The 24,618-nt window shown below is 58.7% G+C and overlaps 1 protein-coding gene across 3 annotated transcripts in view; it reads left to right on the forward strand.

Moving 5' to 3' along the window:
* PAK4 (p21 (RAC1) activated kinase 4) overlaps positions 1-17,274 on the forward strand; it is a 45,875-nt gene extending 28,601 nt beyond the window's left edge. Inside the window, exons 2-10 of one of the 3 annotated variants that reach the window (XM_068528328.1) lie at positions 5,575-5,648; positions 6,995-7,252; positions 10,137-10,598; positions 10,791-11,222; positions 12,560-12,693; positions 12,969-13,095; positions 14,239-14,364; positions 15,629-15,763; positions 16,288-17,274. In XM_068528328.1, the coding sequence (XP_068384429.1) occupies positions 7,049-7,252; positions 10,137-10,598; positions 10,791-11,222; positions 12,560-12,693; positions 12,969-13,095; positions 14,239-14,364; positions 15,629-15,763; positions 16,288-16,443 (1,776 nt within the window). In that variant the 5' untranslated portion in view covers positions 5,575-5,648; positions 6,995-7,048 and the 3' untranslated portion in view covers positions 16,444-17,274. The remainder of the gene's footprint in view (positions 1-5,574; positions 5,649-6,994; positions 7,253-10,136; positions 10,599-10,790; positions 11,223-12,559; positions 12,694-12,968; positions 13,096-14,238; positions 14,365-15,628; positions 15,764-16,287) is intronic. The other 2 variants (XM_068528330.1, XM_068528329.1) reach the window with 2 other exon arrangements.
* The last annotated feature ends 7,344 nt before the right edge of the window (positions 17,275-24,618 follow it).

Below are 24,618 nucleotides of genomic sequence, written 5' to 3' on the forward strand. Positions count from 1 at the left end.
TCCAGCTGTTGCAAAAGGTGGTGTCAGTCCTCAGCAATCCTGCCGTCTCAGCCTCTACAGGGTGCCCAGAACCTGCCTGTTCCTTCCGCCGCCACAGGCTCCACGTGGTCCCGTCCCCCCCTCTTCTCCTGCTGGACTGTCGCACCCTCCTCCTCCCAGGTGTCCCTGCTCCTGCCCTGCCCCCTCACGCAGCCACCGGGAGCCTGTGCACACCTGCGTCTGGCCACATCCCTCCCCTGCTCAGAACCTTCCTGTTGCTCCGTCTCACTCAGGTAAAAGCCGGAGTCCTGGGGACTTCCATGGTGATCCAGTGGTTAAGGCTTCGCCTTCCAATGCAGAGGGTGCAGGTTTGATCCCTGGTCGATCCCTGGTCGGGGAGCTAAGATCTCACATGGCTCACAGCCAAAAACCCAAAACATAAAACAGAAGGAATATTGTAACAAATTCAATAAAGACTTTAAAAATGGTCCACATAAAAAAAAAATTCACAAAAAAAAAGCCAGAGTCCTACCCATGGCCCACAAGTGCCTACACGGTCTGCCCTCCTCTCTCACCTTGCTCCCCCTGCCCCAGCCACTCGGCCTCCTCTCTGCTCTTTGACCACATCAAGCATGTTCCTGTCTCAGGACATTTGCACTGGCTGTTCCCACTGCCTGGGTACTCCTCCTCCAGCTGCCCACAGGGCTCCCTCTCCTCTCTCCACTCGGGTCCCTGCTCAAGTGTCACCTCCTCAGCAGGGCCCTCCCTGACCACTTCATTGAAAATTCCCACCTCCCCTCGCCCTCCACACTCTCCTGCTCCCTGCTGTATTTTTCTCCTCAGCACTTACCACCTGACTTACTAGCTATTTTTCTGATTTATCTCATTTATTGACTGTCTCCTTTCCCTTAGGATGTGAGCTCTGCAAGGGCGGGGATATTCCTGACGCTCCTGGCCTCTGCTGTCGGTCCTGCCCCGGGCCTGGCAGAGATCAGTCCTCGGTAGACATTGATGATTGGATAGAGAGGTGGGGGGCTGAGTGTGATGGATCATTTGTGGGTAGAGTAGGTATTTGCCAAGGAGGGGGCTTGAGCACGTGTCAGTCCCAAAGTGTGAGGCAGGGTCTGGGGACAAGGTGCCAGAGGGTTCCTTGGTGGAACTAGGTTCAGGGCAGGAGGAGAATGCGGGCGGGGCGGGGGGGGGGGGGACATGCAGGTGGGCAGCAAGAGCTGAGCAAAGGTGTGAAGGAGGAACGGTGTGGGGTTTCGGGGGGCAGTGAGAGCCTGCCGTGGGCCGCAACGTTAAGACAGACTCCCCCTCCATCATCAGAGCACAGCCCAGGGAGGTAGGCGGTAAACTGAGGCAGGGAGGGGGCTTCTGGAGCTGGTGGGTGAAGATCATGGCAGAAGGGTGGGCGGGAACCAGTGGTGGAAGCGCTGAGTGCAGGCTGGGGCCAGTGAGCCCTTCTTCATCGTCCCCTTCCTGCTTTAGTTTCATTTTGGTGACTAGGAAGGGTGGCCGTGACCCCTGCCGCATCCTCTGCTCTGCCCCTGCGCCCTGGGGCCCTGGCTGAGTCAGCTCCCTCCACTGCGGGCTGGTGAGGGGGGCAGCTTTATTCAGGGCTGCCGGGGCAGGTGGAGGGCAGGAGGGAAGGAGTTCTCTACACGCACACGCACACATATACGTGCACGCGCACACATACTCCCTTGACCGTGTTATCACACTAGCAGATCTGGCTCTTTCCACGTGCGCTGATTTCCTTGGTGGGGAGAGTGGCGCTGTTTTTTTCTCATGAAAGGTCAGATGGTAGAACACATGAGCATAGGGGGTGACTGGAAAATGTGAAGCTTTTGCTAGGACAGGTCGGAAACTGCCCGTCCCGCATGTGAAATAATTCAAAAGACTTTTTTTTGATTGAAATAAACATTTTAGAGTAGGATGGAAATGTGCCTGCATTTGAGGGATCAAACACTGGGCTTCAGAGGCATCTATGTCCCGGCTGGTGGCTGCAGGCTTCACCCTGTCCTCCTTTGTTCCGTGTCGCTGGGGTCACTACTTCACCCTCTGCCTCTGAGTTCCAGGGGTTTCTCTGACAGAGTTTCACAGGTACTGCCTGGGCAGAGTCTGAGGTGTCTGATCAGGGGTGTAGCATAGCGGGTACAGGCGAATGTGTTCATTCACCAAGTGTTCCTTGAGTGCCTGCCACGCAGTGTTGTAGGCATTGGGGTACAGTGGGGAGCAAGACAGAGGACAGGCCCTGCCCTGGTGGAGCTGACATTCTGGTGGGAGAAGCAGACACTAAAGAATCTCACACACACAAACACATAACACACACAGTATATGGTGAGTGCAATGAGGAAAAATAAAGCAAGGAAAGGGGCATAAAGGGTGGTAGGACAGGAACAGGGACATTTGTGCGCAGACGTGGGTGGAGGGAAGGAGGGAGGGAGCCATATGGAGATCATTGAGAAGAGAGTTCCAGCAGGGGGGGCGGGGGGGCAGTTGTAAGCTGCCAGTGCAAAGGCCCTGAGGTGGGGGCATGTCTGACATTTGAAGAACAGTGAAGAGGCCAGAGTGGCTGGGGTAGAGTGAGCGAGGGGCCGTGCGGGAGGTGAGCTGATGGGCAGATCTCTCAGGACCTCGTGGGCCACGGGGAGGAGTTTAAGGATGTTGACTCTAGTGGATCATACTGTCTTCCAGGCCCACCTCTGCTTGGTGACCTTAGTGAGAGATTTCACCTTTGTGAGCCTCAGTTTCCACATCTGCAAAATGGGAGTGAGAATAGCCACTCCACCTAAGTGCCGGGGAGTCGGTGAGCTCAGCATGGGCGTCTGCGCAGGGTCATGGGTCCCCCATGGTGGTGGTGATGGTGGTGGTGGTAGGGGTGTGAGTGCTGGGGCTGAGCCTCAGTAAACCACATTTGGTGGTGGGGACTGGCTCTTGGACAGCTTTTCTGCTGCAGACCGACAGGCCAAAGGCCCGTGGAAAAGACGAGTAAGGATCCCTGGGTGGGGGGTGGCGGTGGTCGGAGCCCCACTTTGTGCTGCCTCCCACACTACCGCTGGGGGCCTGGGCAGGTCGGAGGAGCTGGGGACCCTCACCCCCAGGTGGGGTCAGGGCAGGAGAGGAAGAGCAAGGTCTGGGTGTGGATAGAGAGGGTGGAGAAGGGGTGAGGAAGGGTTGGAGGCCAGGACCTTGATGGTAATGACAAAAACAAGCACCACCGCAGGACAGGTGGGTAAGAGCCTGGACTTTGGTCCCCGACTGCCTGGGTTCAAATTCTAGGTGCCCTGGACAAAGGATCTCCCCTCTCTGAGCCTCAGTCTCCCCACCCGTGAACTGGGGATGAGGGTGCCTGTCTCACAGGTTAGCGGTGAGGGTGGAATGCGATTAGACACAGAACACCGAGCACGCCCGGGCACACACGAGTCTCCGAGGAGTCTCCGAGGACGCACCGGCCGTGATTCCGAGAACTGGCGGGGCCCGGGCTCTGTGTTAGACAGGCCTGGAGTCTTGTGTCCGCTCTGCTCCCCAAGCTGTGTGACCTGGGCAAGTGGGGTGCCCTCTCTGTGCCTCGTCTTCCTTGTCTGTAGCACAAGGCCCAAAACGGCCCCTTTGTCTGGGGTCGGGCGTGCGGATTAAATGAGGGACTCTGGGTCCAGTGCTTAGGAGAGGGGCTGGCACGGTAGGTGCTCCCCAAGTGTTGGCTGCTGCTGGGATGGTGACCGACATTTACCGCGCGCTTCCTTGCTGTGTGCGCTTGGCCTTGGGGCCAGGCCATCAGTGCCTGGGTTCTCTGTGACTCCTTATAAGAACTCCAGGAAGCAGGTACTGTCATGGTCCTCTTTTAACAGCAGAGGAAACTGAGGCGCAGAGCGGCTGAGCTGCTAGCCCAGGGCCACGCAGTGAGCTCCCACGGTGGGTCAGCTCACCCACACTTCACAGGCAGAGAGCTGGGCTCTTGGCCCTGGGCTGTCTGACTCCTAAATTCTGGGCTTGCCTGGGAACCCCAGCGCCTACTCTGCCCGCCCCCTCTGCTGCTGGCGCAGGCCGCTTTACATGTAGCAGCTCCTCTCCCTTCCCTCTGTGGCCCCCATAAAGTCAGCAGCTCGGGGACTTGGTGGGAAGGGGGGGTTCTGGTCGCGGGAGCCGGCAGTGCTTGGAGCTGCCCCAGGGTGGGGCTCCCGCCTGATCATTATAAACACGGTTGGTTCCTCTGTTTGTCCTGCCCTCCACACAGCGCCCAGAGGGAAGGGCTGGCCCCAGGCAAATATCCGGAGGTGTGCCCCTCTGTCCCCTTCCCCCGCAGGTCACACAGGCAGCTGGGGGCGGGGCCGGGGGCGGTGGGCAGAGGCGACTTGGGGGTTTACGGCAGGGGTTCTGGCTTGGCTGCCCCGTCTTCCAGGCTGCCTCCTGCCCACCCCGTCTGGATCCTGAGCGCCTCCCTCTCCTGGGTTTGGTGGGGGGTGCTGTGGCTAACCCTGTTCGTGCAGAGGGCTTGGAGCTGACTTGGGGCCCGCAGGTCCTGGGCGGGGGGGCGGAGGATGGGCAGGCAGAGTGAGAGAGGGCAAGGTGAGGAGTGAGGCTGGGCCTGGGGCCAAACGGGGGCAAATCTGGGAAGACAGTGAGGAGGTGGTGGGACATGGGGTACACATCTGGAGTGACGGAGCGGAGCGGGGAAGATGGGGGAAGGTCAGCGTGTAGGCATGAGGCTGGGAGCTGGAAATGGGAGAGAGTCGAGGGCAGAGAAGCCTGGAGAGAGGACAGGGTAGGTCAGGGCCTCTGGCAGGTGGGCCAGGAATGGAGGCCTGGGCGGGCGGGATAGGCAGCATCCCGGGGGCTGGAATGCGGGAGCGACACTGAAGGGGCTCCTGGCTTGGGGGGTAGAGAAGGGGCTGGGGCAGAGGGCCCCCCACCCTGGCCAGGCCTGTTCCACCCCAGAGCAGGCAGGGAAACTGGACCCCTGGGGGAGCCCTGGCTCTGGTCACCTGCTGGCCAGGAGGCCCAGGCCAGTTGAGGCAGGTTGGCTGCTGGGTCCCCACCCGCCTCCCACTGGGCGGCTCCTGCTGCCAAACCGGTTCCCCTGGATCGCTGCCCACTGATGGCCCTACCTCTGGCCTGGGGATGGCGGCCTCTTCGTCCTTACCTCACAGAGCTGCTCCGCGAAAGGAGCCAGGAGTGGAACCAGGGGCTGCAGGGGCCGCGTCCCAGACACACGCAGGCATCCTCGCTAGGTCACGAGACTTACTGAGCTTGGGGCCGACCCTGTGCTGGGCACTGTGCCAGGCTCTGGGGAGCCAGCCATGAACCAGACAGAAATCCCCACCCAGTGCATTTCTCCTAGTTCTTTGGGTCTTAGTTCACACGGGCCCTCTACTGGGAAACCTCCCTTATCCCCAGCCTGCCATCCCTCCAGGCTGGGTCTGGCGCTCTGTGACCCCAGCGCCGACCACTCTGGGCTGTCAGAGGCTGTCTCAGTCACCGCAGTATCCCTAGCACCACCCAGCACAAGGCTGGGCACACAGGAGTGAGCTATTGCTGAATGAATGAACGAACGAATGAATGGACAAATGATGTGTTCTTCCCACTTTACAGATGAGTAACCCGAAGCCCCAAGAGGAGACATCTCGTGCCCAAGGGCACTTCTAGCACAGCCAGCATCAAACCAGGTCTGTGGGACTCAGGGCCCGTGTGCGGGTTGGGGGGCAGCACCTGGGCCCCCCTGCCCCAGACATGGCTAGGAGTCATCCTAATCATCAGAAGAGCAAATGCCGACGGGGCCCTCCCTCCGTGTCCCAGCCCTGCACCCAGCTCTGCTCGTATTAACTCATTAATCCTCCAGGCAGCCCTGTGGGGGCTGATCCGAGGCACAGACAGGTTAAGTCACTTGCCCAAGGTCACACGTAGTAGGCGACAGAGAGAGATTTGCACTCTGGCCATCTGACTCCCCTGCCCATCATTTCTCTGGTCCCCCTATGGGACACCACCATCACACATGTCCTCTTTGGCCCCTTTGGTTTTTAAATCAGCTTTCATTGAGCATTTACTCTGTGCTGGTACTGTTCTGAGTACAGGACTGGAGACCACAGGCCCTAAAGACAGGGACTGTTTGGTCTGTTAGTAACTGTTATGAAGTGGCTCTTTCCCCGCTCTGTGATCTTGGTGAGGAACTTCCCTCCTCTGAGCCTCAGTCTCCTCATCTGTAAAGTGGGCCTATAGCAGTGAGGCTGCCTAGGGGTCATGCATAGGACAGGGGCTTGGTAACCATTTGTTGAACAAGTAACCAAAGGTATGTGGTGCTTCCAGCCCAGAGTGCAGGCTGGCAAAGCAGGGATAGTGTCGGTGGGCCTTTAGGAACCAGTCACTGAGCCCATACTGTGTGCTGGGCGTGGCCGAGACAAGGGAGTGGGACGCCAGGAAACTGGGCAGGTGAGACCTGGCCTGGGGCACTGAAAGTCTAGTGATGGGGGTTGTAAACACTGAACTAGTAAACACAAGACTGAGCAGCAGAATTTCCAGAAGTTAAACATGCTACGAAATGTGATGGAAGGACAGTGGGGAATGGGGGCTCTTTTTCTTGGGGTGTTCAGGAAAGGAGTCACCAACGACTCTGACACCTGAAGGAAGGGAGGGAGGGGACCATGTGTGTGGATACTGGGGAAGAGTGTTCCCCACAGAGGGAACAGCCAGTGCAAGTCCCTGAGGTTCGGAAGCCAGTGTGAGCCAGTGTGAGAGGGAGAGATGAGAGCAGAGAAGTGACGGGGCAGGTCGTGTGGGGCGGGCCACCGGAGGACTGAGCTTCTCCCCTGAGTGAGGTGGAGCCACAGGAGGGCTCTGAGCAAGGGGCCTGACTCGGGTGTTCATGGGGTCCCTTGGGCTGCATGTGGGGGACAGACTGGGGAGGGGGCTGGGGGGAGTGGGGAGACCAGGGAGGAGAGGAGGATGGATAGGACCAGGGCGGGGCCAGAGGATCAAGGAGAAATAGCAGGTTCTGGCGAGCCGTCCCCTCCCACAGGCCTGCCGGCAGGAGCCCAAGTCTGTGCCCTCACCACGCTGAGAGCCTGGCGCCATGTTTGGGAAGAAGAAGAAGCGGGTCGAGATCTCGGCACCGTCTAACTTCGAGCACCGCGTGCATACGGGCTTCGACCAGCACGAGCAGAAGTTCACGGGGCTGCCCCGCCAGTGGCAGAGCCTGATCGAGGAGTCAGCTCGCCGGCCCAAGCCCCTCGTCGACCCCGCCTGCATCACCTCCATCCAGCCTGGGGCCCCCAAGGTATGCTGGTGCCCACCACCGCCTCTCCTGACCCACACCAACCCCCTCGGGGTGACCCCAGCCCCCAACCCCACACTTGACCCTGCGGCCAACACCTCCGCCTCCCTTGCTGACCTCCACACAGACACGGCCCAATCCTCACCTTTCACTCACCCCTCCACCCACCGATCTCTCACTTGGCCTCAACGCTGACCGCCCCCCCCCTTACCTTGCTGAGAACCCTACACTGACCTTGACCCTCCGACAGTCCCCCACACCAGCCCCAAGTCGTGCTCCTGTCCTGGAGCCTCGCGCCCTGAGCTCTGTGCTCCGGTGTCCAGCACCACAGACTTGTCCTGGGCCTTCACCGGGCTCCCATCTCAGGGCGAGGGACAGACTCGTTCCCTCATGGCGACTGCCCCAAGTGCTCAGGGCTGGGCTGGGGGAGCCCAGGGCGGGCTCCTGACCAGCCCCAGGGTCCAGGCCAGCCTCTTGGAGGCGGGGACACCCTAGCTGAGCCCTGACGGCCAAGGACGAGGAGGAGTCATTCGGGCAAATGGTGGAGAGGCAGGGCTTTTAGTGGAGGAAGCGGCCCACGTGAAGCATTGGGGGTTTTTTGGTTTGGGTTTTTTCCCTGCCATCTGAGCAAAAGGGCAGAGTTGGGATTTGAATCAAGGTCCGTTTCCAAGGCCCATGTTCTTAACCCCCTTCCTGTCTCCGTGGTCCCAGTGCCGGGCGTGGCCTACGGTGAGGCTGGTCTGGGGGCAGGGGGTGCGGCACCCCGCAGCCTGCGAAGCCGGCCTTGGAGCACGGACTTTATCCGAAGGGCAGTGGGAACCGGGAAGGGCCCCGGGCTCGCAACCCGGGTTGTTCGGAGGGGTGGAGGTGGGCGGGCTGGTCAGCAGGCTCAGCGTGCCCGGGGGTGGGGGTGGGGGTGGGGGGCACGGGGGCGGGGCAGGCCCAGGGCTGACTCATCCTGCCCCGCCCCGGGTGGGCGCAAGCTCTCCCCCAGGGTCTCCAGCTGGCGGCCCACTGAGGCGTTCATGTGCCCCAGGCAGGGGGCTTTTGGATACTTTGAATTCTCTGCCACTGCCTAAAAAAGCAAGAGACTTCACATCCAAATCTCTATTTCTGGCTTCTCCTGACAGTTCGGCTGGGGCCACTGGAGGGGCAGCTGCCGCCGCAGGCGGGGTGCCAGCTCTTCTGGGCCCGCAGGCCCCACCCAGCCCACTTCAGTTCCATCCCCTACCCGGCCCTGTGGCTGCTTGTCTGCTGGTTATGCCCGCACTAGGGCGCTTCCTAAAATCTAGCCCCTGCTCTGCCTGCCAGCCACGAGCCCTACCTGGGACTGTGTCTGCCAGGAGGAAGGGGCACCTTAAGTCACACAAAGGTGCCACATGGGCTGGCACTGTCCTGGGGCCCCTGTGGGCACTTGTGTTTGCTGCCCTCGGCTGGAAAACTCCCTAGTCCTCCCAGACCCTCCCCCAACCCCCAGGGACTTCTCGACCTCTTATTCCAGCACCAAAGCCCTGACCAGGTGTCTCCCTTGCTTCGCTGGGCCCCTGGGCAAGGCCAGGCCTCCAGGCTGGCAGCCAAGCCCAGGAGAGGCAGGGGGCAGGGGCTGGCCCCACAGGGGTACGGTGGCCTGTAGGTGGGTTTTGTGGGATCTGTGTTTCTGCACATTTGAGGTGGTTCTGGCTTTAGGATGTCTGGCAGCCCATGTCCCTGCCTGCCAGTGATTGACAGCACAGGGCTGAGGGGCATGGGCTCTGCTCCCCTCAGCCTCCTCCCAGCCTGCCTGCCTTACTCACTCACTCACGGGTTCAGCAAATGCTTATTGAGCATCTTCTGCATACCAGCCACTGTTCTAGGTGCTAGATGCAGCCAGAACAGAAACAGACAGGAGGAAACCATGGCCTCCCTCACCATCATTGCACTGGGGGAGCAGGCCATGGACAGATGTGCGCATGCTTTATGTCAGCTGGTTTTAAGTGCTCTAGAGAAAAGGAAAGCAGGGGAGGGGGATAGGGAGTGTTAGGGGCTGGCGTTTCAGACTACGGGTGGTCAGCGAAAGCCTCCAGCAAAGACCTGAAAGGGGGGTGCATTGGGGAGGAGAGCTCAGGGCAAACTTGGGGGAAGATGTTCCAGGCAACGTGAACAGCCAGTGCCTGAGGTTGGAGTGTGTCCGGTGTGTTTTAGCAGCAGTTAGGAGGCCAATGTGCCTGGAGCTGAGTCGGGGGCAGGGGGAACCCTGGAGGCTGTGACCTGGATCAGGATGGTGGCCATGGCGGGTGAGGGTGGATTCAGGACAGGCTTTACATGGGCATTCGCATTTGCCAGCCCTGCTCCTGGGGCACTCCTGCCCTCTACTTTGGGCCCAAACCTTTGTGACTCTCCCTTTAACCCACCCTCAGCCTCCAGAGGAACAGAGAGCGTGGTTTGGAGTTAACAGCCCTGGCGGGCTGCAGGGGAGGAAGTGCCAAGCTGGGCCCTGGCCCCAGCATCCTGTAATTTGCAGCTCTCCAGGGCTGATTATGGGGTGGTGTGGTCTCTGCCCTTCTTCCCCTGCACCCCACAGGGCAGGGACCGCCCCCCAGTCTGGAGAGCAAGGAAAAGACGGGGGAGAATCCAGCTGGGGGGCAACAGCCTGACCAATGGGCAGGTTCTCCTTCCGCTCCCCTCCTGCCACCCATGGCTGGGTGCTGGGGAAGGGGCAGCAGGGGCCTCCCTGGTCCTGCCCCCCCGCCCACCGCCCAGCCCTGTCGTCATCCCATGGCATTTCTTCATTCCGTCTCTGTCTTGTCTCTGTGTGTGTTGTGTTGTCCTGTCCGCGTGTGTCGGATACACGTCCTGTGTCCCCCTCGTCCTTGCCCGGCCCCCACCCTGCCATTGCCCCGGACCCCAGACCATCGTGCGGGGCAGCAAAGGCGCCAAGGATGGGGCCCTCACGCTGCTGCTCGACGAGTTTGAGAACATGTCAGTGACGCGCTCCAACTCCCTGCGGAGAGACAGCCCGCCGCCACCCGCCCGTGCCCGCCAGGAAAACGGGATGCCCGTGGAGCAGGCCGCCATGGCCAGAGGGGGCCCAGAGAAGGCAGGCGGTCAAGGCCGGGTCGCCGGTCGCAGCGAGGCGGGTGGCAGCAGTGGAGACAGGCGGCGGGTGGGGCCGGACAAGAGGCCCAAGTCTTCCAGGGAGGGCTCAGGGGGGCCCCAGGAGTCCTCCCGGGACAAGCGCCCCCTCTCTGGGCCCGACGTCGGCACCCCCCACCAGCCTGCCGGTCTGGCCAGCGGGGCGAAAGTGGCAGCTGGCCGGCCCTTTAACACGTACCCGCGGGCCGACACGGACCACCCATCCCGGGGCGCCCAGGTAACTGCTCCCCCTGCCCCAGGACCGCCCCACTGTCCCCTTGCCCGGAGCTTCCCCGTTGCCACCCACCGACTCCAACCCGTGCCCAGCCCACCGTCCATCTCCATCCTGAGCACCATGTGTCTGTCCCGCAGCCGGGGTCCCTGTCCCTCTGGCCCCTCCACTGACAGCCGCCTGTCTTTTCTGTTGCAGGGGGAGCCTCACAACGTGGCCCCCAATGGGCCATCGGTGGGGGGCCTGGCCGTCCCCCAGTCCTCCTCTGCCTCCCGGCCCCCCGCTCGAGCCCACGGCCCCCCCAGCCCTGGAGTGCTGGGCCCCCACGCCTCCGAGCCCCAGCTGGCCCCTCCGGCCCGCACCCTCGCCGGGCCCCCCGCCCCCGGGCCCCCCGGCCCCCGCTCGCCACAGCGGGAACCCCAGCGAGTGTCCCACGAGCAGTTCCGGGCTGCCCTGCAACTGGTGGTGGACCCCGGCGACCCTCGCTCCTACCTGGACAACTTCATCAAGATCGGCGAGGGCTCCACGGGCATCGTGTGCATCGCCACTGTGCGCAGCTCGGGCAGGCTGGTGGCCGTCAAGAAGATGGACCTCCGCAAGCAGCAGAGGCGCGAGCTGCTCTTCAATGAGGTGGGCCTGCTGCCCCCGCCCCCGCCCTTCACCTCTCCTCCTGGGGCTCCTCCGCCCCATGGCTTTTGAGGGCACATGGGGTGAGGATGGGAGAGGGCCTTCGGGGATGGGGTTCCCCAGGGCTGGGTTCTGGGCCCGGCTCCTGTCCTCACTCGTCACACCTCCCACCTCCCCAGGCTGTCTCCTCTGTCCCCACGACACCCACGGCCACGGCTGTCCTGTTCCTGGCCAGGCCCCGAGCCCCAGCTCCAGGCTCCCTCAGCCCCCTGAGCCCCACCCTCTGCGTGCCTTCCAGGCCCCTCATACCCACCAAGTCCCATTCTGGCCCCAAAGCGTGTACTCCAAACCTGCCTCTCCTGGTTCCCTGTCTCAGAGAGGCCCCGCCACGCCTGTCCCCAGGCCAGAGCTCTGGACCTCCCCGGCCCCCACCCCGGCTTGTCAGCCCTGAGCCTGTCACTCCTTCCCCGTCCCCATCCCCGTGTAGCCCATTTGCTGCTCGGCCCTGCCCCCTGGGCATTCCCCACACCCCTTTACTGCCCTTTGCAGCGCCCCCTGGTGCCCTCAGGACAAAGGCCTGGCCTCTTGGCCGTGCATCTGAGATCCGCCCCCATCTAGGCCTCGCTTCTGTCTGACCTCAGGCTTTGGCCCTTGGGGGCTCACTACCAGTGAGCGTGTTGCAAAGGCAGACCCCTGGCTGCTTCCCGAGAGGAATCTGTGTTGGGAGCAGCCCCCGGCCTCTGATGCAGGAGTCCCAGGAGGATGTCAGGTCCGGGGTCGTCCGACTCTAGCTCTTGCCTCCTGACCTCTCCACACTCCTCAGCTGTGCCCCAGTGTAACGTGGCCCCTGTGGGCATCGTGTTCCCCCAGCTCCGTGAGGCTTTACCTTGCTAGGCCTTCCTGCCCCTGAAATCTCTTCCCCCACCCCCGCCCCCGCCTTTTAGCTGACCTGCCTAATACCCGCTTGGCCTTCTGGTCTCAGCCCTGTGCTTAGACGCTCTCGTCCCAGCTCCCTCTCCCAACACCAGCCTGGCCATCAGGGGCACTCGCGGACCAGCTCAGGGCTGGTCAGAGACCAACATCAGAAGTGTGGGGTGTGTGCGGGGCGGGAGCACCCCTGGAATAGAGTGCAGACGTCAGGCCCATGCTGCCTTTGAGGTCTCTTGACTTTGGCCATGGGAGGACAGCCCAGGGGGACCCCGATGAGCAGGAGTGATGGGTGGAACTGGACCCGCAGTGTGGCAGGGCCCACGCCCAGGCTGAGAGGGAGGCGCGAGGGCTCCGGTGGCGGGGGCTGGCGGTCCTCCCTCCGCCGCGCCGACCCGGCCTCTCACGCCCAGGTGGTGATCATGAGGGACTACCAGCATGAGAACGTGGTGGAGATGTACAACAGCTACCTGGTCGGGGACGAGCTCTGGGTGGTGATGGAGTTCCTGGAGGGAGGCGCCCTCACCGACATCGTCACCCACACCAGGTACTGCTGGACAGCTGGACCCTGTGACAGCCAGCCTGCTGTCTCCCCCGGCTCCCCAGGGTGGACCTGGGTCCCCTCAGGCCTCTCCCACGGTAGGACTGGCCCCCTCCAGACCCCTTGGGGTGGGGCCGTGTCTCAGAGCCAACAGGCTCTGTCCCCATCCGGCCCCCAGGGTGGGGCCATGTCCCCCTCAAACCCCAGGGCAGTGTTGTGTCCCCCTTAAACCCCAGGGCGGGGCCTGTCTGTCCCCGTCACTCACCCCCCCACCCCCGCAGGATGAACGAGGAGCAGATCGCCGCCGTGTGCCTGGCCGTGCTGCAGGCCTTGTCCGTGCTCCACGCCCAGGGGGTCATCCACCGGGACATCAAGAGCGACTCCATCTTGCTGACCCACGATGGCAGGGTGAGGAATGGGGTGGCTTGGCCTTCCCCCGCCTCTCCCCAGCTCTCCCTCTGCTGGTAGGGTGTGCTCTGACCCCCTAGTTCAGTCGCGTGTGGAGGAGTAAGTTCATTCGTTCCTCGTGCAGCGGTCCAGAGTCAGGGGTCCACGTGAGTGGGGCCTCTCCCCCTGCGGTCAGGGGGCTCAGGCTGGCGGGGGCTCTGCCGTCAGCACAGGCCGTTGGGAACTGTAGTCTAGCCCTGGGCCCAGAGAGGGGAGACTCCATTTGGGTGGCCAGCCTCAGCTCTCGGCCACGTGAGAACCTGCTCCTAGCCTGGCATCCAGGCGTGGGCTGTGGACTCCAGTCCTGTCTCCCATCTTCTGGACTGAAGTTCTGAGTCTGAGGTCCATGGATGAGCCTCACAGTGACCGGAACCTGCCTTTATATTCCAAGAGTGAACGTGATTTTCAGTGGGAGGGGGCCCTTGACTTTCACCGAATTCTTGTTGGTGATTTGCCCGCCCTCCCCCAGGAAAGTTAAGCCAGTCGGCAGAGGCGGGGGGTGGGGGGAAGGCTCAGTTTCACCGGGAGTCTCAGCTGGGGTCCACGAACACCTAAAGATGTCTGCAGATGTGTTTGGGGGACATGTGTGAGCGTGCTCTCTGGGGGTAGAAGGATCCACAGACGTCCTCAAGGGTCCGAAGAGGGCCCACGGCTCCAAAAAAGGTATAAATCCTTGGTCTGGGGACGTAGCTGTTGCAGAGGCAGGCTGTGTCCCCTTGTACCCGCCTTGGACAGGGTTGCATCCCTCTCACACCTGCCAGCTGAAGGTGTGCTTCCTGCCGGGAAGCAGGGGCCCAGGGCACAGCGTTGGGAGCCAGCCCCAGTCTGAGCCCCCGCCCAGCCTTTGGTACCCCTGGGACTCGGGCCACTTCCCCCGAGAGCCCCAGCGCAGACCCTGTCACGGAGGCAGATGGTGCGATCTTGGGCAGGTGACACGGCTGAGGGCCCCAGCCAGGAGACGGCAGAGCTCCCCAGAGGCTGTAACCTCTGGGCAGCATCGTGGAGACCCAGCACGTCCGAGGCCAAGGAATCAAATAGGTAGATGCCTCTGCTCACCCTGCCCCGACCAGCACCTCTGACCCTACTGCCTACGTCCTACTGCAGGTGAAGCTGTCGGACTTTGGGTTCTGTGCCCAGGTGAGCAAGGAGGTGCCGCGGAGGAAGTCCCTGGTCGGCACGCCCTACTGGATGGCCCCGGAGCTCATCTCCCGCCTCCCCTACGGGCCAGAGGTGAGCCAGAGGCGGCCGGTCATCCCGCTCTCGGCACTGGTTTACGCTGTGACAGTCCGGAACAGCCAGAGTGCTGGGGGTGAGGGGGCTCAGTCCCTGGGGACAGTTTTGGGGGAGAAGTGGGCATGCCTGTGTGCACTCATTGCTGACTGGGTTCTAGTTTGGAGCCAGGCCAGTGCTTAGCAATGGGAACAGAATGCTGAGCAGAAGTGGCCCTGGCCCTGCCTGTCAGCCTGGGGCAGAGGCCACAAACTGGCCGATGTGCTCTGAAGACGCCCTTGCAAGCATTTTAAAAAGAGAGCTCTCACGTGAAAGTCTGAATTTTATCCTCTGTCAGAAAACCAAGAGCTCTGGCCACGGGGAGGCCAGATTCCCACACGGCAACAATCAGCAGGTGCTGAGGGGCTGCTCCACGTTAGAAAGTGCAGGGCGCCTTCATCTTGGCCATAGTCCCCACCCATCTCTATTGCCTACACTGACCTGCCTCACTCCCTGCCGTTACCTGCCTGGTCTTTGAGCTGTGGCCTGTGGCCCTGAGGATTCCTCCACAGTCAGTCAACAAGGCTTGACCCAGGGCCTGGCCAGGGTGCCCTTGGAAGCACATCTTGGGGGAACCTCAGGCAGGAGCGGGGTCACACTGGGAGGGGAGGCTGGGAGGAGATTCTGAGGGACCATCTCAGTCAGGACTGCCTGTGAGTGACAAAACCATCTCAAACGGATTTAGCAAAATGGAAAGCTGTGGGTCCCTAGAATTTTCCCCTTGTAGCCTTCACTCAGGCAGGTGCTCCCCTGGTCAAAGCAGACATGACCCTGGCAACTCCAGGACACATCTCCCTGCCTATGAGCCCTACTGTTTTCCTGAATATCTTGGTTGAAGTTTCAGGGTTGACTGTGACTGGCTCAGCTTGGGTCTTGTGCCCGTTCCTGAACCAGTTACTGTGTCTGGACTCTGCTGCTTAGGCTACCTGGTCATGCTCCATGGACTGAAGTAGGGGAGAGGGGGTTCTCCAGAGGAACCCAGGGGGAGGTGGGGGGTTAGCAAAAAAGAAGGGGATAGATGCTGGGTAGGCAGAACCCTTCAGAGGGCTCCCTGGGTGAGGAGTGCATAGGGTCCGGCAGGCTGGGTATCAGCGAGGGTGTTCAGGGCCCAAGGATTCCAGGAGCGAAGAGGCAAAGACAGAACCAGGGCCATCCCTCTGTGGGTGTCCCTCGAGCACTGGCCATGCCTGCACAGCTCAGCCCTGCTGCCCCATCCCCACTGCAGGTGGACATCTGGTCTCTGGGGGTGATGGTGATCGAGATGGTGGATGGGGAGCCCCCCTACTTCAATGAGCCACCCCTCAAAGCCATGAAGATGATTCGGGACAACCTGCCACCCCGACTGAAGAACCTGCACAAGGTGGGCCCCTCCAGCAGGCGGCAGGCAGGTTGGGGTTGGGGGACAGGGCTCCACCCAGCCCCGAACCCAAGCAGAGTGCTGGGTGTGGGCAGCACTGGGGTATGGATGGCTCCCTCCCAAGGTGGCGCTTACTGTGTGCTGGGTCACCCCCCCGTGTCCCCCAGGCCTCGAGTGTCTGTGTGAACTCTGTGCCCTCACCACCCCACATCCCAGAGGTTGTGCTTAGGCTGGCCTGGCTAGACGCACACAGCATAGCCAGATCCAGGAGAGGGGCCTTCCTGGTGGAGGAATTGCCTGGTGAGAAAGGGGGGCCTCCAGGGCCCAGCTGCTGCCAGGTCCTGCCGAACCTTGTAAATGGGGAGGGAATGAGCCCCTGGGGCCAAGCTCCTGGGACCTCTTTGCCCCCTCCCTAGGCAGTAGATGTTGTCAGCCCATTTGACAGAGGAGGAAACTGAGGCCCCGCAGCGAGTGAGCAGTGGAGCTGGCTCTCAGACCCCCTGACCCTCTCGCCCGCCTCCTGACAGGTGTCGCCATCCCTGAAGGGCTTCCTGGACCGCTTGCTGGTGCGTGACCCGGCACAGCGGGCCACGGCGGCTGAGCTGCTCAAGCACCCATTCCTGGCCAAAGCGGGCCCGCCCGCCAGCATCGTGCCCCTCATGCGCCAGAACCGCACCAGATGAGGCCCAGCGCCCTGACCCTGAACCAAAGAGCCCCTTGGGTCACCCCTGCCCTGCCAGAGGCCAGTGGAGGGCCGGCCCCTGCCCCTCCCAGCCCAGGAGACACTCTGTATGGCACTGCCCTCCTTGCTGGGGGGTGTGCGGGACCCTACTACTGAACTGCCGTTTTGATTTTGTGACTTTTTAAAAAACGCAGGGACTTGTGGGAGCACACGAGGCTCCCAGGACCCGCCAACCCTCTGGGACAGGCCCGCCCCAGTGTTGTCCTGTCTCCAGGAAGGACGTGCGGCCTTCCCATCACTGGAAATCTGCAGTGGGGGCCGCCAGGGGTGGAGACAACACTACGAAAGAGGTGTGTGTGTGTGTGTGTGTGTGCGCGCGTGTGTGTGTACACGCGTGTGTGCATGTAGAAGGTCCAGCTCCTCTGTCCTCCAGCCTGCGAGTGCGTGTCTCTGAGACCTCGCCTGATCCACAGCCCCTCCCCCCTGAGCCATTGCGGGGGTCGATCATGAATGTCTGAAGAGTGGCCTTTTCCCTTTGCCCCACACCCCTCTCTGTGGCTGGACGCGGAGACAGGGGTCAGGGCTTCCCACCCACCCCCAGCCTCTGCAGAACATGACTACTGCACCTGGGACAGCCTCCTCTTTTCTAGAAGTCTATTTATATTGTCATTTTATAACACTCTAGCCCCCATCTGGGGACAGATGGTCCCTGTCCCGCGGGGTGGCACTGGGGACAGGACCACTGCTTGAAGAATCAGGTTCCTGCCCCCTCAGCGCAGCCCCGCCCGCCCCTCCCTCAACTTAGTTTTACAATTAAACCAGTTTCTTGTTTTGTGTGTGTGCAGTGTGCATAGAGGCCCCCCCACCCCCGTCCAGGCCGTCTTGGGGAGAGAATTGATGGGGAGGGGCTCTAGGGTTGGGAGGGAGGCCTGGCTGACCCCAGGATTCCAGCCCAGTTCAGGGCCAGGGCCGTGTCTGTGGGTGGGCGGGAGTTCCAGGTCCAAGCAGCCGGTTACAGGGCTGGATTGATGCCCCACCAGGCTTGGAAGCAGCCAGTTTACCAGTCCATGCGCCATGATGACCAGTTTGCCAAATCTGCCATTTGCTGGAAACCTATTTTAAAGGTGGTCTGGAGTGCGTTCAGTGGGTAGGAACTGATCCCTGGTGAGCTGATGTTAGGAAACCGGTCAACAGGCAGATGGGCTGCTGGGGCGTCGGCTAAGACAGATGGACCTGAAGCTGCCAGCCTCAGAAATATGCCATTGGCTGTGTCCTGCCCTTCAGGCTGAGGCTGGGTCTCAGGGAGAGGAGAAAATCCGGCCGACAGGAGACGGCGCTGCTTCTGCATTTTGGGCAGTGATTGCCCCAGGCCAGTGTGGGCTCGCGTGTGTCCTTCCCAGCACCCTGGGAGGTGTTGGGGCAGCAGCGGCCTCCTGGGGACACTGAGAGACCAAGGAGGGAACCCCCTTCCCAGAGCCCTCCAGGCGTCACCGGCACCAGGGACCTCAGCCTGGTTTGTGGGCTGGAAGTGTGTGGAGAGGAGCCAGAGAGTCCGACCTAGTCCTGCCTCACCCCCACTGTCAGCCCCCACCCCACAGCACCCCTCTCCACAGGCCCTGAGTCCCCCAGGAATCCGGGCACTGTTTCTGTGACAGCCTGGCCAAGTATACGCATGATCTAGATGGATAAAGAGATTTAAAGCATAGTGCAGGATGTCCCTGGTGGCACAGTGGTTAAGAATCCGCCTGCCAATGCAGGGGACACAGGTTCGAGCCCTGGTCCGGGAAGATCCCACATGCCGCAGAGCAACTAAGCCCGTGAGCCACAACTACTGAGCCTGTGCTCTAGAGCCCGCGAGCCACAGCTACTGAGCCCGTGCACCTAGAGCCCGTGCTCCACAACAAGAGAAGCCACTGCAGTGAGAAGCCTGATTCTGATGCCCCCTCAAGTTTGAGAACCGCTGAGATCTACAGTTGCTCTTAGTAAGAGGCCAAGGAGTGGGGGGACTCAGTCCTGCCCAGTCAGCAAGGTCCCAGCTTCCTTCCATCTTGCTGCTCCTCCATCCTAGGATTGTTACCTCTCCCACGTGAATAGGAGGGCACACCCCTTCCTTTTAAAGGACCTGACCCAAAGCTTTCACCATTGCCTCTTTGGCCTGAGCTTAGTCACGTGGCCACACCCAGCAGCAAGGGAGGTTGGGAAATGTAGTCTTTATTCTGGGTGACTGTGTGTCTAATTAAAACCTCTATTACTGGGACTTACCTGGCGGTCCAGTGGTTAAGACTCCACGCTCCCAATGCAGGGGACACGGGTTCAATCCCTGGTCGGGGAACTAAGATCCCACATGCCGCATGGAAAAGCCAAAAAAACAAAAAGAACACTTCTATAGAATCGTGATCCTCCATCCCTGCTATTCACTACATTCGCCAGGCTTCACCCCAGAGAACCCAGAGGCAGACCCAAGTGTATGCAGGAGCAAATTGATGGGGGGAAATAGATTGTTTAATAATAGTGTTGAGGAAATTGGTTCATTTTATGAAGAAAAAGAAAACTGAATCCCTACCGAATACAATGAAAGGGAACCCGAGATCGGTGCTGTGCAGGGCAGTAGCCACTAGCCACATGTGCCTATTTACTTTTAAATTAAATAAAATAAAATTAAGCATTCGGTCCCTCGGTTGCACTAGCCACATTTCACACGTTCAATTGCTGCTTCTGGCCAGTGGCTGAGGATTAGACAGTAGAAATACGAAAACCTTCTATTATCTCAGTTCTGTTTTGACTGTTTTTCTCTAGCTGGATTAAATATCACCGTGGGGACTTCCCTGGTGGTCCAGTGGTCAAGAATCCGCCTTCCAATGCAGGGGTCGTGGGTTCCATGGTCGGGGAACTAAGATCCCACATGCCACAGGGCAACTAAGCCTGCACGCCACAACTTAAGATCCCATATGCTACAACGATGATCCCGCATGCCGCAACTAAGACCCAACGCAGCCAAATAAATAAATAAATAAATATAAAAAAATAAACAAAACAAAACACTGTGAAAGGTAAACTATAAAGTTGATAGAGGAAAATAATTGATGAGCTAGGGGCAGAGAAGGACTTCTGAAAACTCCCCAAAGAAACAAATTATGAAGAAAAAATCAATTTGATTATACCAAATTAAAAGGCCAACAGGGATGTGCGCAGGTGCTCAAACCCATTAGTAATCAGAGAAAAGCAAATTCAGCGATGAGCTGTCATTTTAACAGTACGAATCTGGTAAAAATTAAAGTCTGGCTTAGTCAGATGAAGTGCCGCACATACGTACCTCCCAGTAATTCCGCTCCTGGGTGACTTCCCAAAGAAATTCTCCCTTGGGACCATGCAGTATTTATGCAGGATCTGAAGGTGCAAGGCAAGGGCTCCTGTGAAGCCATCAGAAGCCAGGGACCAAGTGTGCCCATGGGAATGGGGAACCAAGCCAACCAAGTCTGTAAATCAAAAATTGTGGACATAAAAGAATAGTCCTCATTTGGCAAGACCCAAAAAAGAGACTCATTTACGGAACAGAATGGCTCCCAGTGAGGAGAATGGAAGAAGGAGTGAGATAAAGGGAAAGAATGAATGAATGAGAGAGGGGTCTTGGGAGGAATAAAGGCCTTGAAGGCCATGCTGAAGGTCTGTTCTGTAAGCAAAGGGCAACCCCCTTTGGTGCGGATTGGAGTCTGGTCATAGGCATATAAAATGAGAATTATCCGGGCAATTCTAACGTGCAGCCAGGATTGAGAATGGCAGTTTATCTGCAACAGTAAGTCATTGGTGACCTCAAACTCGTGCCTGCCTCCTGCCAACGCCCCACAACGAGAAGGGCCCAGGAATCATCTCACACCTTGCCCCATTTCACAGATGTGGAGACTGAGGTCCATGGAGAGGAAGGGCCTGCCCAGGGTCACACATCCTACAAGGGCCAGGCATGAAGGCCTGGGTCCCTCACTGGCTTTCTGAGCCAGGCCTCAGGCTGGTCGGTGGGGCTGCAACAGTGAGCAGGACAGATCTGGTCCAGGAGGCTCCAACTCTGATGCCCCAGGGCCAGGCAGGTGACACTGGGGACTGGGGAAGTGGCCACACACACACCCCTTCGAAGGTCAGTCACTTCTCAGGGCCCTTTGGCCTTGCGGGGGTTTGGTCCAATGATGCAAAATGTTCTGATTTTCCTCAAGAAATCCTCATTTTCATGTGAAAGCTCTTGAATCTCAAAGGTAGGCAACTTATGAAAAACATTTAACAATATCTTGTGGGCCAAGCAAAATCAAGGGAATAGTTAAAATTCATCAAAACCTTACTGTGTCCAGCGCTTTGCTGAGCTCCTAGTTTTACCACATTTAACCCTGTAGTGGGTTAAATAGTGTCCCTGCCCCACCCCCACCCCCCAAAAAGACCAGACGTGTCCCTGTGGAACCTGTAACTGTGACCTTATTCGGAAAAAGGGTCTTTGCAGATGTGATTAAGAACCTTGAGGTGAGGTCATCCTGGCTTATCTGGGTGGGCCCTAAATCCAGTAACGAATGTCCTTATAAGAGAAAAGCAGAGGTAGACTTGAGACACTCAGAGAAGACCTTGTGAAGACAGGCAGAGATCAGAGTCCTGTGGCCACAAGCAAAACCACACTGGGAGCCACTAGAAGCAGGAAGAGGCAAAGAAGTCTTCTCCCTCTAAAGCTCTAGAGGGAGCAAGTCCTTGCTGACACCTTGATTTCAGACTTCGGCTTCCAGAACTGTGAGAGAATACATTTCTGCTGTTTCAAGCAACCCAGTGTGTGACAATTCATTGTGGCAGCCCCAGGAAACTAACACAACCCTCCTAGCAGCCCTCCGAGGAAGTACCTTCCTTGTCCCATTTTATAGCTGGGAGACTGAGGAACAGAGACTCGAAGCCAGCCTGAGGTCACACAGCAAGAAAGTGGTAGAGGCAGGGTTCAAAGCCATCACCATGCCACAGCCTCCTGAAGACTGAGCAGGACCTCCCTTTACAACCGCACCTGAGGGACCACAGGTCTAAACAGGAAAGGGTCAACCTCTGTCTTCCAGGGCCGCCAGTCAACTCAACTAGGCCAGACCCCAAAAAAGGAGACTCCGGAAGAGAGATTGCCACTCCAGGAGAAGACTGAGAGGTGTTAGGCCTGGGGGGACAAAATGGGGCAGCAAATAGGGTCCTGGCCTGTCATTTGGGGAGGTGGGGACCCCTCACAGCCTTTCCCCGGATGACCAAAGGCATCTACAGAAGTTTGGGGACTACTGGATTAAACAGAGTTAAACTCTCTCTCCCTTTCTTCCTCCATCCCTCTCTTCCCCACAGCTTTATCCCCGACTTTCTCTCTCCCTCTGTCTTTCTTATTCTATCATTTAATCTTATTTAGTGTTTGAGCAGGTAACTGAAGCCCACGGTACAAAATATAGAAGATTCCAAAGGGAATAAATTGCAAAGTCAACCTCCCTTCCTCTGCATCCCCAGCCTCTTGGTCCCCGTCCCCAGAGGCAGCCACTGATGCAAGTTTCTTGTATCTGCTTTCAGAAATGTATGCATATACCAGGAAATACCTACGTGCATATACTGATATATGTTCCACTTTGCGCAAATGTTAGCATACTGTACACATCCTTCTACACCTTGCTTTTTCGCGAACTAACAGTGTATTCTAGTGGTTGATCCCAGTTGGTACATAAAAAGCAGCCTTTCTCCTGTTAATGGCTGTGTAGTATTCCGTGACGCATATCAACCTTGATTCACTGAAACAGCCTCTGTTGATGGACCTTCAGGACGTTCAGCTTGCGGCTGTTTGCTGTTCTAAACACTGCCACAGGAGAGACCTTGCACGTACGTTCTATCTGGCAAATTTAACTGGTGTGCGTACACCTCGCCTCCCCTGCCTGCCCCTGGACTCCCACCTGCCCTCTGTCCCAGGTAATGCCTTGTGGGTATCTCTGACCCTCTGGATCTGATCAACTCCATCCCAGTCCCCATAAGCATCTCTCTCTTTGTCTGTCTGCTTCAGCCTCTCTAGATCTCTCTACCTCTCTTTCCTTCTGTCTTCATCTTCATCACTCTGTCTCGATGTCTGTTTTCCTCCTTACCAGCATCCCTCCTCCTCCTCCTCTCCTCCCACCCCTTCTCATTTCCTTCCTTCTACCCCAACTCATCCCCACCTCTCTGTCGCCCCCTACAGGGTGAAGCTGGCTCAACACATATCCCCACCTCAGAGCCACCTGGCTGGGCTCTCCCATCCCCTGCAGCCCTGGTGGAGAAGCCACCATCTGCTCCTCCAAGCCCTGATGCCCGCCCTCCAGGACATCCCCCCCCCTTTCTTTCTCTGTACCAGCAGGATTGGGCCCTGGGACGCGCCGATGCTCCTGGGAGTGATACTGGTTTTGCAGCAGGAGCCGTGGGAGCTAGACTTGCACAGGTTGCATGTAGTTCTTGGGCTGCACAGAGCCTCATCCTCCTGTTCTTGCCCTCCCTGCTCAGCAAATAGAGCAACCAGTCAGTGTCAACCCTGAGCTGAGGACAAATAATAAACAAACCCACCCAAGGCCCTGCCCTGGTGAGGTTGACATTCTCACCGGGTGACACAGTTCATGACCCAGTGAACATACCCCTGTACTCACAGGTATTTACAAACCACACTCAGTTCAAGAAAGAAAGAACAGGGTGTGGCAGGGGGTGGGAAATTGACCTGGTGGGGGAGGGCCCAAGTTGCTTTATATGAACCAATAGGGAACAATCACTGAGATGTATTGTTAGGTAGAATAAAGCACGAAGGGTGTGTGCCTTATGAAGAGATGACATCCGAATGGAGATGAAGGCATCCATTGGAGGCGTGGAGTGGAAGGCCTTGTAGGCAGAAGGGGCAGCATGTGCAAAGGTCCTGAGGTGAGAAGGAAGTTGGAGGGTCAAGGCCCAGCAAAAATATGGGACTCACAGTGGGTGAGGAGGAAAGCGTGGGCCACCTCAAGTACACTGTGGGGAGGAGAAGATAGCCCCATTTTATAGACTAAGCTTTGGAAAGAAGGAAAGTCCTTTGCCCAAGGACACACGGAGTAAGGGTGAGGACTGCTGAGCTCAGGCAGCCTGCAGCTCCTCACCACCAAGATCCCAGATCTGCACCAGCATCACCTCGCGGGTGGGCGCAGGGGTGTGGAGCCCAGAAGCCTGCATTTAACAAGCGCTCCAGAGGATTCCAACACACGATCTGTTTTGTTTTGTTTTGTTTTTTTCCTGTTCTAACACACAAACTTGAGAGCCACTGAACCAGGCTCTCCTGCCTCCCCCAATTTTGCTCTTGCCCTGTGAGGGATCCCTGTCCATTGTGGGTTGACTGATGGTCCCCCCAAAAGATATGTTCCCATCCTAATCCCCGGAACCTGTGAGTGCTTCCTTTTTTGGAAAGAGGGTCTTTGTAGCTATAATTAGGTTGGGGACCTTGAGATGAGAAGATCATCCTGGATTATCTGGAAGAGCCCTAAATTCAATGTGTCCTTATAAGAGTGAGACAGAGGGAAATTTGAGAGCGAAGGAGGCAACGTGACCACGGAGGCAGAGACTGGAGTGATTCGACCACAAACCAAGGAATGCCGGCTGCCACCAGGAGCTGGGAGAGGCGAGGAAGGCTTCTCTCCTAGAGCCTCTGGAGTGAGTGCTGTCTGCCAACTTGATTTCAGACTTTTGGCTTCTAGAACCATGAGAGAATACATTTCTGTTGTTTAAGCCACCAAGCGTGTGCTAATTCGTCACAGCAGCCATAGGAGATGAATCCACTGTGCGATGGGGCAGACCGAGCAGCAGACTCCAGCCTGACTTCCCACCTCCGGCAGAAGACTGAGCCCACCCAGGCTTCCCTGTCACCGTGCCCAGCACTGGCTTCATCCTGTCATTTTCCCAAGAGCTCTGAGTCTTCTTATAAGTGGAATTCAGAGCTGCTGGGATGTAAAGAGAGGAGCAGGGGTGGGGTTGAGGTGCACTGGGACCAACTCGATGACTTAGAAATGGGGCTGCAAACTAGAATCTTATCTGGGTGGGGGAGGGGGGTGGTCTGAGGAGCCGGGAAGGGTTTCAGGGAGAGCAGAGCCATGGTCAGATGGCTGCTGAAAAGGATTATGATGCTGGGAGTTGGACACTAGCATGAGGAGCTTGGACC

Source organism: Eschrichtius robustus, chromosome 19 (genome assembly GCF_028021215.1).
Source record: "Eschrichtius robustus isolate mEscRob2 chromosome 19, mEscRob2.pri, whole genome shotgun sequence".
NCBI classification, from domain to species: domain Eukaryota; kingdom Metazoa; phylum Chordata; class Mammalia; order Artiodactyla; family Eschrichtiidae; genus Eschrichtius; species Eschrichtius robustus.